This window comes from Copidosoma floridanum, unplaced genomic scaffold (assembly GCF_036245765.1).
Source record: "Copidosoma floridanum isolate Cflo_tuat_1 unplaced genomic scaffold, Cflo_Japanese_pri ptg000025l, whole genome shotgun sequence".
NCBI lineage: Eukaryota > Metazoa > Arthropoda > Insecta > Hymenoptera > Encyrtidae > Copidosoma > Copidosoma floridanum.
This window is the reverse complement of record NW_028321902.1, coordinates 2,392,837-2,408,751: the sequence shown is the minus strand read 5'-3', so window position 1 is coordinate 2,408,751 and position 15,915 is coordinate 2,392,837. Positions and strand designations below refer to the sequence as shown.

The 15,915-nt window shown below is 31.7% G+C and overlaps 1 protein-coding gene across 2 annotated transcripts in view; it reads left to right on the top strand.

Annotated features, from left to right (window-relative positions):
- The window catches only part of Fas1 (fasciclin 1 Fas1 domain-containing), a 328,849-nt gene that overhangs the window by 310,415 nt on the left and 2,519 nt on the right, over positions 1-15,915 (top strand). Inside the window, exons 8-12 of one of the 2 annotated variants that reach the window (XM_089595537.1) lie at positions 1,304-1,546; positions 8,489-8,703; positions 13,526-13,688; positions 14,218-14,359; positions 14,638-14,682. In XM_089595537.1, coding sequence (XP_089451663.1) covers positions 1,304-1,546; positions 8,489-8,703; positions 13,526-13,688; positions 14,218-14,359; positions 14,638-14,682 — 808 coding nt within the window. The remainder of the gene's footprint in view (positions 1-1,303; positions 1,547-8,488; positions 8,704-13,525; positions 13,689-14,217; positions 14,360-14,637; positions 14,683-15,915) is intronic. The other variant, XM_089595538.1, reaches the window with a different exon arrangement.

Genomic DNA, 15,915 nt, shown 5'->3' with positions numbered 1-15,915 from the left:
TTTATGTGACATTACAGTAGGTTAAAAAAATGAATTGTCTTTGAGTCAGCGATTGAAATATTTATACTCTAAATAGTGCCTTAATATTAATCACACATGTCAACGTCTGTAGTTTATTAGAAAATCAGTAGTGATTAAATATAAAGTTTTTTCAATGGTACCAAGATATTTACTTATTGTAGTGCTATGAACTTTTTTCTTTAGTTTATGTTTTTGGTTATTTTAGTTGTATCTCGTTTATTTGTTTGAATTTTCAAAAAATAGGGTTTCTCTATATTTTGCCTGCTATTGCTATTTATTTTCCAATTTGTTTCAACGTAATCGTTTTCACGCGCAGAAAGTTCAAGAGAAGAAAATGAAACGTCTATTGGCATGTAAATTTTTACAAAGTATCTTACAAATTAATCGCATACTGTACATATATTATAGACTAATTTTTTCGACATTTATGTGTGTTTTGAGTGTTTTAATTTTAAAAATATTTTTGTATACATTTTTTCCAAATTCACGTTGTGATCGTCTATTATACTTGTTACTAATCAATGTTTTAAAGCTCAGATAATGATTTGCTGATTGCTTGCCCATTATTATCAATATTTCGCGTATAACGTTGTCAATATATATGTATATATATATATCTACAGTTTTCAAAGCGCATCTACCTTTAATTCTTGTTATTCTTTCCAATACCTAGATTTATTTCATTATCTTTCTTTACAAAGTTTTCTTCTCAAATTTTCTATTTTTTTCATTATGATGACTTTATTTTTATATATTCTCAAAGTAAATCTTAACAGCTATTTTTGTTTAAAAAAAAAAAAAAAAAAAGATTCACTCTGAGACAATAAAACTTTATAGTACTAATAATTAATTTCGTGACGTGCTTTCATACACGATCAATTTTCGACTACTCGAACAAGTTAACGTCTTTACCGAACTTATTCAATCAGTAGCATTTACAATCGCATATATAGAAACCATTGTGGGAACACGAGAGCTCAAACATTAATGCAATCAAATGCATATCTCACTATCCAAATTTTTGATGTTATTATGCTGGCTGCAATGTTCAGCAGTTAATGGTACGAAAAAAAAATTGTTACTTATTTGGGCGTCAATGCTTGAACTCTTGGGTTTCAAAAAAAATTTTCTGTACATTCATTCGGCACTCAGAGCTTGAAAACGCGTCGCGGGCTTGTGCGTCAGCCTTTTTCTTGTACTATGTGCGTTACCAGTACACAATACGAAGGAATTTACTAAAACTTTTTTATTTTATTTTTTTTTGCAATCTCCCAAACACTAGGACAAAGAGGATGGCCCGCTGTTCAAGTTTTACGAGGTGATACGCGACCAGGGCGACGATTTCATGAGGTCAGTGTCGCGTCACATGAACGTGACGTTGTTCGCGCCACGCAACGCTGCCTGGGAGGAGCCCGGGGTAAAGCAGATTCTCCAGGACAAGGAACGACTCAAGGAACTGCTTAACTTGCATTATGTACGCGAGTACCTGCCACTCAACGTTATTGAGAAGAAAACGATTAAACAGGTTGGTTGACTAGGGTATTTGTTTTTTAAGTCCTTTTATTTTTTTTTTATTTTTGTAAGGTGGTGGCTTTATCGATGTGCTGTTTTATCGGTCGAGTAAGGCAGGTATAAGCTGCATTACCGGCTGAGGGTTTATTGGCTTTAATTGGAAGCATTTTTTTTCATATCAAAGTTCATTGTTAACTACAGTTTATTATGAAAATGCTGTATAATTAATTTGTTAAATATTGTTTAATCACATCGGTAAAGTAGTTCAAAGTAAAAAAATAAGAAAATCATCGACAAATAAATGTTTATATCATACCAAGCATTTGTTGCATCGTTTGACACAAATTTTCATTTGATGAAATTTTATTTTCCACCAAGACGATGAAAAGTCTCAATATTATCTTTAGAAAATTGGTTTTACAAACAGTGAATGGAATCACGTGGTAAACACCATTTTCAATTTTATCAAACGTACTATCAATTACATTATGTGTAGTGAAGTTATTTTTACTTTGTAACTAGTAAGTTACACGTTCTGTACCCTATATTTCTCAGAAATTTTTATATTATTGCCGTAATGTTTATTCAATAGTAAAATCTTGTAACCAAAATGATGAGGAAAATATTTTGCAATACTTCGGAATATTCTACCAATTTTGTCAAACTTTCAATTTCATAATAAATACGTAAGATTAATTATAGCAATACCAATAACATAATTACAGCAAGAGCACGTATCCGAAAGTAATAATCTTTATTTTTACTTTTTTTAAGCCTTTTTGGGCTGGTAAGACGTATTATTCGGTAATTAAAATTCATTCATTACTATTAATATATTAGTGTATTTAGCGTATTTAGTATTTGCATTTTTTTTTTCACTATCACTTATTATTTTGAACTCATTCTCAGAAAACAGAAAACATACCTAGTGTAGCATGCCTGCATTTTTATGTTAATTTAAAACGAAACAAAACAAAAATCAGCTATATTTTTCTAGGAGAAGAAAAAATTCTCGAACTAACGGTCAATTAAAATCTTCGTGTATTCAATCGCCTGTTTGGTCCCGGAAGTGATATTTCGCGCATATACCGATGTCTACGTGAAAGAAAAAACGCACTACAAAAAAAAGTGTACACGTACAAAAAAAAGTCTCACGCGTACGGAAGCGAAAAAGCTTTTAAGCCCGAGCATTTGGCGGAAGCAAACTGAAAAAAAAAATTACTCGCTGCGTGTTTGATCGATGAAAAAAAAAAAAGTTCCAAGAGATGGTGAAAAAAAATAGAGTGAAATCGTTCCATGCTTGTAGAAATCTAAGGGAACACCAGGGGGGTTGGTACGAGGTAAGGGAAGGGAAGAGAGACAAAGTGGAACGGTGAATCGTCTAATTACCGAAGAACCGCGCGGAGTAAAACTTCGGATCCACTTAAAGTGGTTTAACTTGACTATTAGACTGATTAAATGAGATGTTGGGAGAGGTGAAAAATTGCCCTTCCGTCCTTTTCTTCTTTTACAGTTTCTTTAATCGCAAAAAAGCCATCACCATTACGCTTGATTAAAATTTTCTACCCGCTTTTTGATCGAATTTCTACTTTTTGTATTTTTCGATCCCACAAATTTAATCGTTTGTTAGAATAAACCCGATTTTTTTGTTTTTTAAAGTAAAATATTAAAATCAAGCTGTTAATTTTCAAAGAGAATTCAATCGTACTGTTTTTACTGATTTGATTTCATAAATGGGTACAAAATTATTTTTCGACCAGACAACACGTAAAAAAACTAAATAATTGGGTTGACCAAAAAAATGGATGAAAATATTTTACTTATTTAAACATAACACAAAGTGACAATAGTAACGAAAATTTTGTTCCATTTATGAAAAAATTAGTTACGGCAACTGATTTTTATTGAATGATACTTATAACACAATGCTTCATAAAAATTTTTTTTTTTTAGCATAAACGATGTATTGCAATTAAAAAAAAAAAAGGAAAAAAAAAGTTTTAAAAAACGTTTTAATTCCAAAGTAATATTGATGAAATTTACAACTTATTTCACATAAGTATTTATTTCATGAGAAAAAAATTTTTTTCTTACAAGTTTAAAAAAAAATCCATTAAAAAATTGTGCTCGTGTCTAACAGAAACAGTACAGAAAGATGATAGAAACCATTTGTTATCATACTGAAATGACATAAATTTTTTACGGTAGTTTGAAAATACTAGTGTTACACAAGTTAAACACAACATTTGCGTAGGTGAACGGTAGTAAGCCGAAATAAAAACAAAGTGTGCATTTTTAACTTATTCAAACTATTAATGTATCATTGTATGCTGTATAAAATTCAAAATGAAGTAAAAAAAAAAAAAAGAACAAAAGATCAAAGTAATCGAAATAATCAAAGCCTCGTCATAACATCATAGTCCCTATATGACGAATTATTCCTTTGCACGACAAAAAAGGAAGAAAATAATCGAAAGGACATGGCAGAGCGAAAGAGCTCGTTTCCCTTATCGACGTCGATGGGACGATGATGAGCCACTGCTTCTGCTGCAGCTACTGCTGCACTACTCGTTTCCTCTTTTCCGAAGTAATTCGAGCTCTCAACGATACGTGTCCTGGTTTTCGAGCTTTCTTTTCCTGTAATTTTCCACCCTCGAGGATGTGTACGTACCCTTTCCTTCTCCACTCCACCACTGCTATTACTACCGTAGTAGTGGTAACACGAAACTCAGATCTAATTACAATAAGAGCAGGTGTTTTTTTTTTATCTTTTTCTTCTTCTCCGTATCTTACTGTTTTTCTGCACTTCAATTCTCGTTTGAGCTTAAATTACTACAGTTACTCCATATCGACAGATACGTGAGTGCACTTGTCTCAAATATGAGAGCACCTCAAAACACTGGCGAACAATAATACAAACTTTTTTATCGCTGCGTCAAAAAATACACTCGCTTGAGTAATTCATTCCACAAAGTCGACAAATATTTCAAACCTCACACCATGATGTAAATTCAGTTTTTTTTATTTTTTTTTTTTTTTTTACGTGATCAATAAAGTACACGAAGCCTGTGAATCACGCGTCAGCGGATTCTGGGTACATGGGCTTGATGAATATTTGTGCTCGCCAATGGCGTTGTTTGCGGATTAGTTATCGCTGGATTCGCAAATTTTGCTTCATCACTAGTACTTTGGTACGTGAGGAGAGGCGAATCTACGTTGATCACTGATTTGTTAAGGCTTTGTACGATATAAAACGTATTTTACTTTTAAATCAAACTAAAAAAATGTTGCCATTTTTCAGGAAAATAATCGTAAATTTAACAACCGATACAGGTACAAAAATAAAAAAATAAAACACCATCGTCGAGACACTTGTGCCAGACTCGTTAAAAAAATTTAATCGTCGGGTGGACGGGCACATCCACTTGAACTTTTCGCGCTTGAAAAAGAATAATCATTACCGCGGACTCCGTTAAATCGATGCGGGTCGAAGCTCGGACCGTCAAAAAATCGCAGTTCTTCGATACGGACTTTTACAGGGATTTTCGAGTTATAATTGAAAACAACTGCGCGACAAGAAAAATTTTTGTGGGCTTGTAAATTTAATAAAGAGACCAGGGGAGTGCTCGTTTTTTTTTCATGAAAAAAGTTGCAACGATTTTTGCTCGTCGTGTGGTTAGTTAGGTTGAAATTTATTGAAATGTTTAACTATTTAGTGAAATGACCCATAATGGAGAAATTTTTCTAAAATCGACAATAAATTATCATTTGAGTCGTTTCAACAAACATAATTGCATTTGTTCGTCTGTATATTCACGATTCGTGACTATTTAAAAAAATAACGTAAAGTATGGCTTTTGTACTTAATATATTTTTTTATTCATACTTAATCAGTAGCGTAGACCAGGGGTTAATAACTCCAACATAAAATATTTTTAACTACTAAGCATCACTTATGTCTGAACAATAACTAAATTTATAGCGTGAAAAAACTGAAGTTAAAAACCCTAAAAAGTACTTTTTTTATGTCTAACAAAAAACTGAGAGACGATCTTACTGTCGTGATATGCTACGAATGTGGTACAGTTTTACGGCGTCATTAATGAGGTATCAGTACACGTCAGCGCTCTTGACTATGATGTTTCTTGTCTCGAACGAAAATTGCCACGTTACGAGAGAATATCATTCTACCATTTGATCCATGACGTTACGTGACTTTAAGCAATTTAAAAATATGAAATATTTCATTATTCGTAATGTGCACGTGTATATATGATAAAAAAATAATTTCCGCTAGATAAAATTAAATAATACTAAAGAAACAATTATTACCATACAAAATGATATGGTCAATTTATCAAAAACTAGTAAATTTAACTCGTATTCATTTTATGCAAAAACTAGCTATTGGTTGAGAATTTTTCATCAAATGAATACCATCACCTAGTGAGTGTTCTATGGCAACGGGCATAGATTTTCATGATTTAGTTCAAAAGACATGCATTGATAGTAGTTACGTATCAGTTGATCAGGTAAAATAGGATTTAGGTTCCCGCAGTAATAAAAGGAAAGCTTTGAACAAAATGCACTTCATCCCTTAAAAATTTGCAGTTTTAAACGATCGAGCATCTCAAAACTTTCGATTTTATAATTTTTGAGAAAAAATATTATACGTAACGCTTAGAAAATTCAACTCATGGATATATTATTTTTTTTCCTAAAATTTTAATTAAGTTTTGCTGCATAACTTTTTTAAGTACACGCAACAACGTTATTACATTTCGAATAAAGTTACCCCGGCGAGAGACAACGAATTAACATCTCAGCAGTGACAGCTCACTGAGACACTCGTAGTTATGCTAATTCATCGTTTTCACTACATTTGCGCCTCTCCTTCGTTTCCCTCTTTTTTTTCTGTGGCCGAACCTCTACTTTCTTTTCTTTTTAAATGTAAATAAGAATTTTTTTTGCCATTTACATTGAAGCCGGCGCTTATACTCGTGAAACGAGGTCGTTAGGTGAATTAAGCAATTAACATCTGATTAATTTACTTTTACAAGAGACGAGTAATTTTATTGCGACTAGGGAGGAGTTAAAAACTTTTTTTTTTTTGGGGTGGAATGGTAAAAAAAAGAATTGTATGAGTTTCAATTTATAAATAATGATTACATGGATAAAATAACCACAGCAGTTTTTACCATGAAATTATGGTGATGTTGGGGTATTGCGCGAGTAAAAAAATTTTACCAGTCAAATTACTAATCAATGGAGGGAATCACAGGGAATTATGGTGAATAATATTGTAGTACGCTACGTAACGTCTTAACTATACATTCGGACTTGGGCACGGATACCACATCAATTTTTTTTTTACCATAATTTGTTTTGCTAAAAATGTAATGCATTATTTACGATAAAAACAAAAAATTTTTACGTGCTTTATTTTTTTCAACAAAAACAACGCATTTTAATTTGGAGGTAAAATAACAAGAAAACAAAAATTTCAGTTTACAAATAGGTTGATAAAATAGTTTAAAATTAGGTTTATTAACAATAAAATAAACTATTTTAAATGTATTGCACTTATCTGCTAGAAAACTTTTTTTTACATATTGTATTGACAATAGAAACAAATAAAAAAATTTTCCATTAAAAAAAAAATATACTTAATTCAAGACAAAATTTTTCTTTTAAAGTCTTAAAAAATCTACTTAAAAAATCGTAAGTCTATACTGCAATACTGCAATTTTAGTGTATGAATTACTCTACTTTGTCAGCCATCAAGGATATCTGGTAGTAAAACTTTTATGGACAAGTCACAAAAAAGAGAAAAAAAAAAAAAAAAAAAAAAAAAGGAAATCGATCACACACGACACGACACGACGAATGCATTCCGATGCAACGGATCGCGAGAAATTCACGAGAACGAATCGCTAGCGACAAAGCCGACGTGGATTGACTAGCTTTCGAGTTGGAGCTTACGAGAACGGAAAGACGCTCGATTTGCAATCCACCTCCCGGGAGGATTTGCAAGTTAAAAACGACGCGCTTTTTTCAGCTCGCTTCCTCGCGGGCTTTTTTAAAGAACCCCAGGCATGTTGTTCGACACGGATGTATTTTATTTTGATGAAGAAAACATATATTTTCAGTGTACGAGCAATTATTGTTAAAAAATATATATTTCTATACTTGCTGATATTTAATGGATATTCAAGACCAGAGTGTTGTACATTTTGAGAGTAAAATCCACATTAACACTACACACGAGTTATTTGTAAATTTTTTCGTCACATGTGTGAAGCATGAATAGTTTTAAGTTTAATGATGCATCATATCTCAAATTATAGTTGTGTTTTTATTGTGGTTTCAATTTCAACTATCAAAAGTAATAGTCTTGACTTGCATCTAGTGTGTAAAACGTTGGAATCAATTTTCATTATCACTTAACACTTGATCAAAGTTGATTAATTTTATTATTTTTGTATGACTTTAATAATAATTTCTTTATTTTTTATAACTGTAATGATGCATGTTTACAGTAACAAAGATAAACTTCAATAAATTCAATTGGAGAAAAATTAAATTAAAATTATATTTACGAAAGTTTATCTTTGCCGTCAAAAGAAAAAAGTCTTGAATATAATGCTACATAAAAATTAGTTTCAAAATTGTTTGTGTCTATTCTATACTCACTTAGCTAATCTACTATTTTTCATTACGAAACACTTCATAATTTTATTTTTGGTTATAAAGCAGTTCGTCTTAGTCTTAGTAAAATTTTTGTGGAAAAGGCTGCGTTTAATTTCGAAAGATACAACTTTTTTTTTTTTTTTTTAATTTATAAAACAAAAGCCCTTTCCACTTAAAATTAAAAAAAAAAAAAAAAAAAAAAGAATGTAAATAATTCATACCTAATTTCTTTTTGTTATTATTTTCTACCCAACGTGTAACGCAGGTGAGCACAGCAGCGCCCTTGACGAAGCTGTATTTCAACGTAGTGGAAGGCCCCTCGGGCAACAACACAGTCACGGTGGAAGGTGGTGGCGTCAACGCTACAATCATCACGGCGAACATTGGGGCGGTCAATGGTATCATTCACATAATTGATCGAGTCCTTGGTGTGCCGTACACCACTGTCCTCGACAAACTCAAGACGGATCCAACTCTCAAGTGAGTGCTTTTTAATAAAAGTTATTTTGTAATAATAAAAGTGAATTTTTACGAGAGATACATTACTTTAATTCATCACGAGTTTTTTATTACTTAAACGAGTATAATCATATCTATAATGAAAATAAAAGTCACTGATAATAAAAGTAAACTTTATCTGTTGGCAGTGGTAAAGACTTAACGGTGTTTAAAGTCGTTGCAAAATTAATATAAAAATAATTTTACAGCTGAATTTGATACTAATAATTTCGACTGAAAGAAATAATTATTGAATATTAATTATCATGGTAGCTTTTTTTTACAGAATTATGCTTAAAAAAAAAATGTTTTGATACTTGTTCGTTCACTGTGTTTATGAGATAGAATTAGGTTATCTATCTACAAGTAAAATTGTACATATTTATACATATTTATTTGTACATTTTTTTTTCATAAGATTTCATGTTTTGTACCCACTTTCGTTCAGTTACGAGACATAATTTATCGATTTAAATATACTAATCTGACAGTCTACGCGGTATTTTATCTTAGAAAAAGAGCAGTCTTTTTAATTATTTTTTCAAACAAAAAATTATATAAATTATAGTATGGATAGCATAAAATTTGGAGTATTTTATGAAACGGAACTATAATAGAGGATTCTTTTCAACTTCACTGACTTCACTCCATACTCGCAATCAAATAGAAAGTGGCTCTTTAAAAGAAGAATGCATTATGATAATAAAACCCGCAGTTATTTTTTATGAATACGTGTACCAAAAAAAGAAAGAAAATTCGCGATAGTAACTTATTCGCCTCATGATAATTTCACAAGAAGAAAAAAAAAAAAAAAAAGAAAAAGAACCTCATCAAACTTGATCTGCTATAAAATCTTTTCAATTTTATAAAGAATAAGGTATCATTGCATCCGATTCGGTCTCAAATTGCAAATCCAATGAACAGTGAAGTGGCTTATGGTTTTCAATCTCCCGACTCTAATGAGAAAAAGAGCGAATATCGCACAAATACCTAATATTGAATTTCGCTTTCGCTGATGTTACACACGTACATAAAAGCCTAGAGTTATTCCGGTCGTCTTTCTAAAAGGAATATTGAAACGATAATTGAATAAATCAAAGTCGTGGTTAAGCGTCAAGGTTTTGCATCGGGTACGAATTTCGTGTGTTCCATTTGAGATTATTAGCTTTGAGGGTGATTTTTACTCCAATTTTTAAAGCCTGTGTAATTATGCGAAAACCATCATTTTTAATTAATCTAAATGGACCTTACAATACTGATTCCACAACAATCTTACGCTTTGAATCATCTTTTTTAATAACTAACCTATAATTTAATACCACGTGATATGGCATAAGCTAATCCTAACATCAAAAAAAGACATTTCACCTAAACCTCATGGATTTTTTCCATTCAAAATAGTTGTGAAATTGGTAAAAAAAAATACGCTTATCAATAACACGTGAAAAATCTTAAGCAATAGCTATTCTTGAAAAATAATAACCATTTCGTCCCCTAAAAACTTATTAACAGCACTGCGTATGTACTAACCCCTTGAAAAATATCCCGTCATTAACATAAAACTACATGCTAACGAATCCTTGGAGGGGCAAAAAAAAATAAAACTGCTCAAGCCCGCACTAAACAAGTGTGCGAGGCAGAGGGTCAGGTTGTATGTATATACACACGAGTGGGGTAAGAGGAAAAATCCACGGAAACGCAAAAAGTTGCTTGATTAAAACGCATCGCGCGCATACAGAAAATATCCAAGACAATAACCCCACCCTTTTTTTTTCCTTGGTGAGAGAAGGCAGTGAACGAACGCGCAAAATCCCATTCGAAGGGGTAGAGCTTTCGCCGGTGCTCTTAAATTTAATTAAAATAACGCAACAAATTCTCGTTCCAATTACGTGAGGGCTTCTCTGTCTTTCCCTATGGCCTATGGAACAGCAAAGGAAAAGAGTAAGAAAAAAAAAAAAAAAGGAAGGAACAAGAGTGAAATAAAAGGGTTACCCAGCGTCTTTTGCTTCCACGTGGAATTGCACGATTTCCGCCGATGTATGTACGTATACTCTCTTCGTGGGTATTATGTATAGGAGGGGCTTTATCAAGTCGCCGAATCTCGCAGTTGTATCTTGGAACGTTTTTTCTGCTTCACTTTTTTACAACGACCCTCGTTTCATGCCCCCCCCCCTCATCTCGATTAGTTCCGTTTAGTTTCGTTTCTTTCGCGATGGTTTACAGTGCACTATTAGTGTTATACCTTTTCTGGTTAACCCTGAACTGAATACTCCGACGGACTTTTTTTTACAACTATTTCCTTTGTGTTGATAAATTTTTTCAACCCTAAAATTTAAGTAAACAAGTTAGTGGGTAGACCTGATAATAAATAGAACGTTTCATCGATAATCATACATTTTGTATTTTATGTACAGTATAATTCACGTTGATTTGTTATCCACGTTAACTCGGGCAGTTGTCATTAAAATTTATCGATTTATTATTTTCCTATACCATCGGTTATATTTTTTTTCCCTCATTAATTTAGATGATATGAACTATTGGTTATTTAACTATGTTTTGCTGAAAATGTTCTTTAAATAAGGTATGTTTCTAGTGAAAAATTGAAAACATAGATTCTATTTAATTTTTCACGAATTTTATTTGAATCAATGTGACGCGTCTTAGTTTAAAAAAAATTTTTACTGACAGCTATTTCTATGGATAGGTTATCTCAATTTAACAACTTAATGTTGTACTTCAAATATGAATATTTATGATAATAAATTAATTGATAAAAGTTCCTGGGATGTACGTAGAACATTTTATTAATAAAAACAACAACTTTTTGGCAGTCTTTTCACGTTTTTTATAAATTATCAAGAATTAGTCTATTAAAAATAAATTAAAATTAAAATAGATGTGAAGAAATGCGATTTAAGGGCACTTCCAGCATTGTTATTCTGGTAAAGTCCATAAAGACTGATAAAACGTCAACTTTGTTGTTAATTTTATATGCTCCATGTAACCAAGAAATTTTTGATCAATTGTTTATTCTTATAATTACTATTATTTGGAGCATTATAAAAGTTGATGGTATCAGTGACACCAGTGATCATAGTTGTTTTTCTGGTTTATAATTTTAATAGTATCGAAAACTCAAAAAAATAATTTTTTAATATTTTTATTTAATTTTATTATTAAGTTAGAATTTTCATCTCTATTTTTTATCTGTTTTAAAAATACATTCCAAAATATTAAACAATAAATTAAATTACCACACTTTTTATTCTGCACGAGCGATATCATAAAAAATGTCCCACTTTTTTTTAAATTAAAAAACGAGACACGATAAATGTCACGATAAAAGTTCGATATATTTCAGTCACGATTAACAAACGTCATTGATTCACGCTACGAGTGTCAAGTAGATACAAACGAAATTGTTAATATTTTACGAAACGCTTCCCCTTGATTTTCGCGCACCCCGTCGTTTCCAATAAAAAGCTGCTCAATCATTGTCTCCAATTAACCCCTTGTTAAATTATGCAACAACCAATTCCTCGCTGGAAAACCCTACATCTACGGATATGCTGTACACCTTAAGCGCTCAAAGGACCGCGTCCGAACGGATTAGCGACATCAAAGACTTTATACCAATACGCTGTCTTCGTATAGTTTTGATGAACTAATCCTTTTGAGTGGATTGGGGGAAAAGCTTCTTTCACAGAAATTAGGCGAGAAACAATACATACGTGCCTATACTCGGGGGTTGAAGAGTATCCCACCCAAAGCGTCGATCGCGAATCGCACGCCAGTCCCGTGTCTAATTAGATTTAACGCCGGAACACACCGAAACGTCGCGTCGTTTCGTAACAAATGTCGATATGGCAATGACGTTATCGCTACATTTGCCTACGGGGAATCCGGGAAACACGTAGGGGAGGGGTATGGGGGTACTTTTGGGTCCTCCCTCTTGATTTCTATTTCAAATGTATTTCCGTGCGCGTGTAACGAGTACATGTATGCGTTTGAATATTGGGTACACGTTGGGTAGTTTTTTTTTTTTGTTTTATAATTTTATTGCTTATTTTACTAAAATCCAAAGTGTCGTTGAAAGAGTAAAAATGTTTTTCATGAAAATTACCGATGATCGGCACTTCTCTCCTTCTTTTTTCAGTGCAATTAATTTTATGAATTTTTTAACGACTAAAAGGGCTATCTTCTGGCTAGTGAAACATTGTAAATTGTATTGCCATAAAATAATCGATAAATAATTCGTTAAATTTTGTTTCATAAAAAAACTACAAAAATTAATTACAAGTTATAGAGTAGTAAACTGAATTTTTTTTTTAATTCTTAATTAGTAATATAAAATTATAAAAATACAATGTAAATTCAAGGATCATGAAATGTTTTTCACAAAATTTTTTTAAAAAGAAAGAGGCCATGTTAAAATTTTTTAAGTTTTTTCTATTAACCTTACAATTAAATATTTGCATATTTTGGACAAATTTATGTATTAATGTTGATTGGGTAAATAAATATCCCAAAGATTTTTACAACCGGAGGTACCACAACGGTATCGGAACGTGAGACGCCCTCCCGTGCGTGTCCTTCAGAACTACACCCCTGCTCCGAGGGATGAAAATCAATCGACAGATGGTCTTTCAGTTTATGTCTCGACGACTACCCCCATTTTATTTTTTATTTTTATAAAATTTTTATTCCCATTTCTATGAAACTCTGAAAAAATACATTGTGGGATGTACGAAATAAAATCTTTTTGACAAAAATCACGTTTGGTACTTTTATAACGTTCCAGCTCGACGTACCATTTAGGCATGAGCCACGCCTTCAACAACCAACTGGACGACAGCGAGAAGCGTTTCACGTACTTCGCGCCCCAGGATCGCGCTTGGGCGAACATGCAGATAATGCTGCCCTCCGTGCACAAGAAACTCTTCATGTCTGACTACGCCTATCATGTGAGCAATTATACATAGATTTTTTTTTTTTTTTTTTTTTTTTTCTTTTTAAGGTAGGAAATCCGTGGACCGAGTTAATCAAGCGAGTAAAGTGCGTTATTTACCGTATTGTGATAGTCTTATAGGTTGTGGCCGTGTGCTTTTGTAACGAGAAAAATATTCATCAATAAAATGATTTTTATTTCGTGCCGATACACCATAATTTGAAAGGACTAAAATAAAGTACAAATTTCCAAGATTAGTACAGTATTTTTTATAAAAATAGTTTAATTTTTTACGTATTTCTTCAAAACTGTTATTGGTATAATCCATTTAACCTATGTAAAAAAAGATACTTTAAACTTAAATATCTCAAAAACTAGTCCCGATACACTAAGTATAACTTTAAAAAATGTTTGATGGCATGAAATAATTTGATGTACAATTAACATACTTCAAATTCAAGAAAAATTTGATTTGTTAGTGACGACGGATTTGTTACCTTAATTTTTGAGATGATAAAACTAATTTTTTTTTTTTTTTTGCTAAGGTGAAACAAATTTTGGAGCGGCATCTCGTAGTGGGCGAAGTCTACACGATGAAGCGACTCACCGAACTTAGTTTGAACGGCACTCTGAGACTGCCGACTGCAAGGGACAAACTTAAAATCAAGATCAAGGAAACTGGGGAAAGTGAGTGACACCTGTATACGATTTTAATTAACTAATGGTTACACAGAAAATTTACCTATTAATTTTGATCATTAAAATCGGGATGTTTACTTGTTTTAATTGACTTTAATCAAGCAAAAATATCAAGGTTTAAAATGAAATTAGAAACTATAGATCCTGTTACTTAGAATCGTTACGATAGAATAGATAATTGTATGGATATAAGAATTTTCTTTTTTTTTTTTTTCATTCCATTTTTCTTCTCATTACAAAAAACGTACTTTTTATCACATCCATAGATGACAAGATCATTGACGAAAACGCGATTCGTCCGTATGTTGGCGGTGAGTCAGTCAATAAAATGCAGCTTTAGTGCGACAAGCGCGCTTATCCTTTCTTCTCCATCATTATAGCTACATGTGTTGAAATTTTCTCGCTAAAGTACAGATTCCCATTATCATACTATACATCTTTCACGTATTCTTTTGAAAAAAAAGGCGATTTAAAAAATGATGTCACAAGTGTGCAGGTGATAAATAAAGGGTGATTAATCGCGTCGTCCGTTTAAATGCTGCGATCGTATAAATCACAGTGAAATTTCAAAAGAATACAGAAACGTGTGGATGTATACCCACGTGTAAACGCAGTGTAGTGTTATAAATCATCCAAGCACCGTATATACACGTATATTATACAGGCACACTGAATCATTTGAAAGCAGAAGCACGATGCGTTGTACCAACAAAATTATCATTCGTCAAATGAACAAATATATAAATCTCTCTCTCTCTCTCTCTTTGCGTCTATAGTTGGGCGTTTACTTCACGTGTGTACAAATAATAAACGTATATACTCACTGACTTAATCGGAAATATCTTTTGAAGTGCTTTCCCATATGAAATTTTTTTAAGTATATAATTCATTATTTGTGACGAGTCTGAAGTTTCGAGCGCTCTCCTAGAGCAGTTTTGAGAAACAAAAAAAAACAAATTTTAAAGTGAAAGAATAATTTTTTCAATGATTTTTTTTCACGCTTTTTAGTTCTTTTGCAGTTATTTTAATGGTATTTTTGAAGTTTTTAGTCTTTCAATGCTTCCAGTGAGTGATCAAAACTTCAGATTCGTTATTTGTACAGAAATAATTTTGTATAACAATTTTTAACAAAGACTTTATCAAAACCACATCTTAGAATTGAAAAAAAATTATTAAAGTGTTTGTTTGAATATTTTATAAGTTATATTTTCTAAAATAATATTACACTAATTTAGAAAAAAAATTTTTCATCTAGTGAAAAAAAATTTTTTTTGGAATTAAAAAAATATTTTCGAGAATTACTTATTTCAAGTAAATGAATATTTTCTTGAAACAAAATTTTTTCTTTTACTTTAACAGTATTGTCTTGTTTGAAATGAATTTTTTCTTAAAGTCAGAAAGTATAATCTTATTTTAAGATACTGTTTGCTTGAAACTATTCTAGTAAATATTTTCTTGATTCTAATAATTTTTTTTCAGTCTTTTCATTGTTAAAATTAAGCATTATATTTCCAGACACTAATTTTGTTAAAAAACTTATGAAA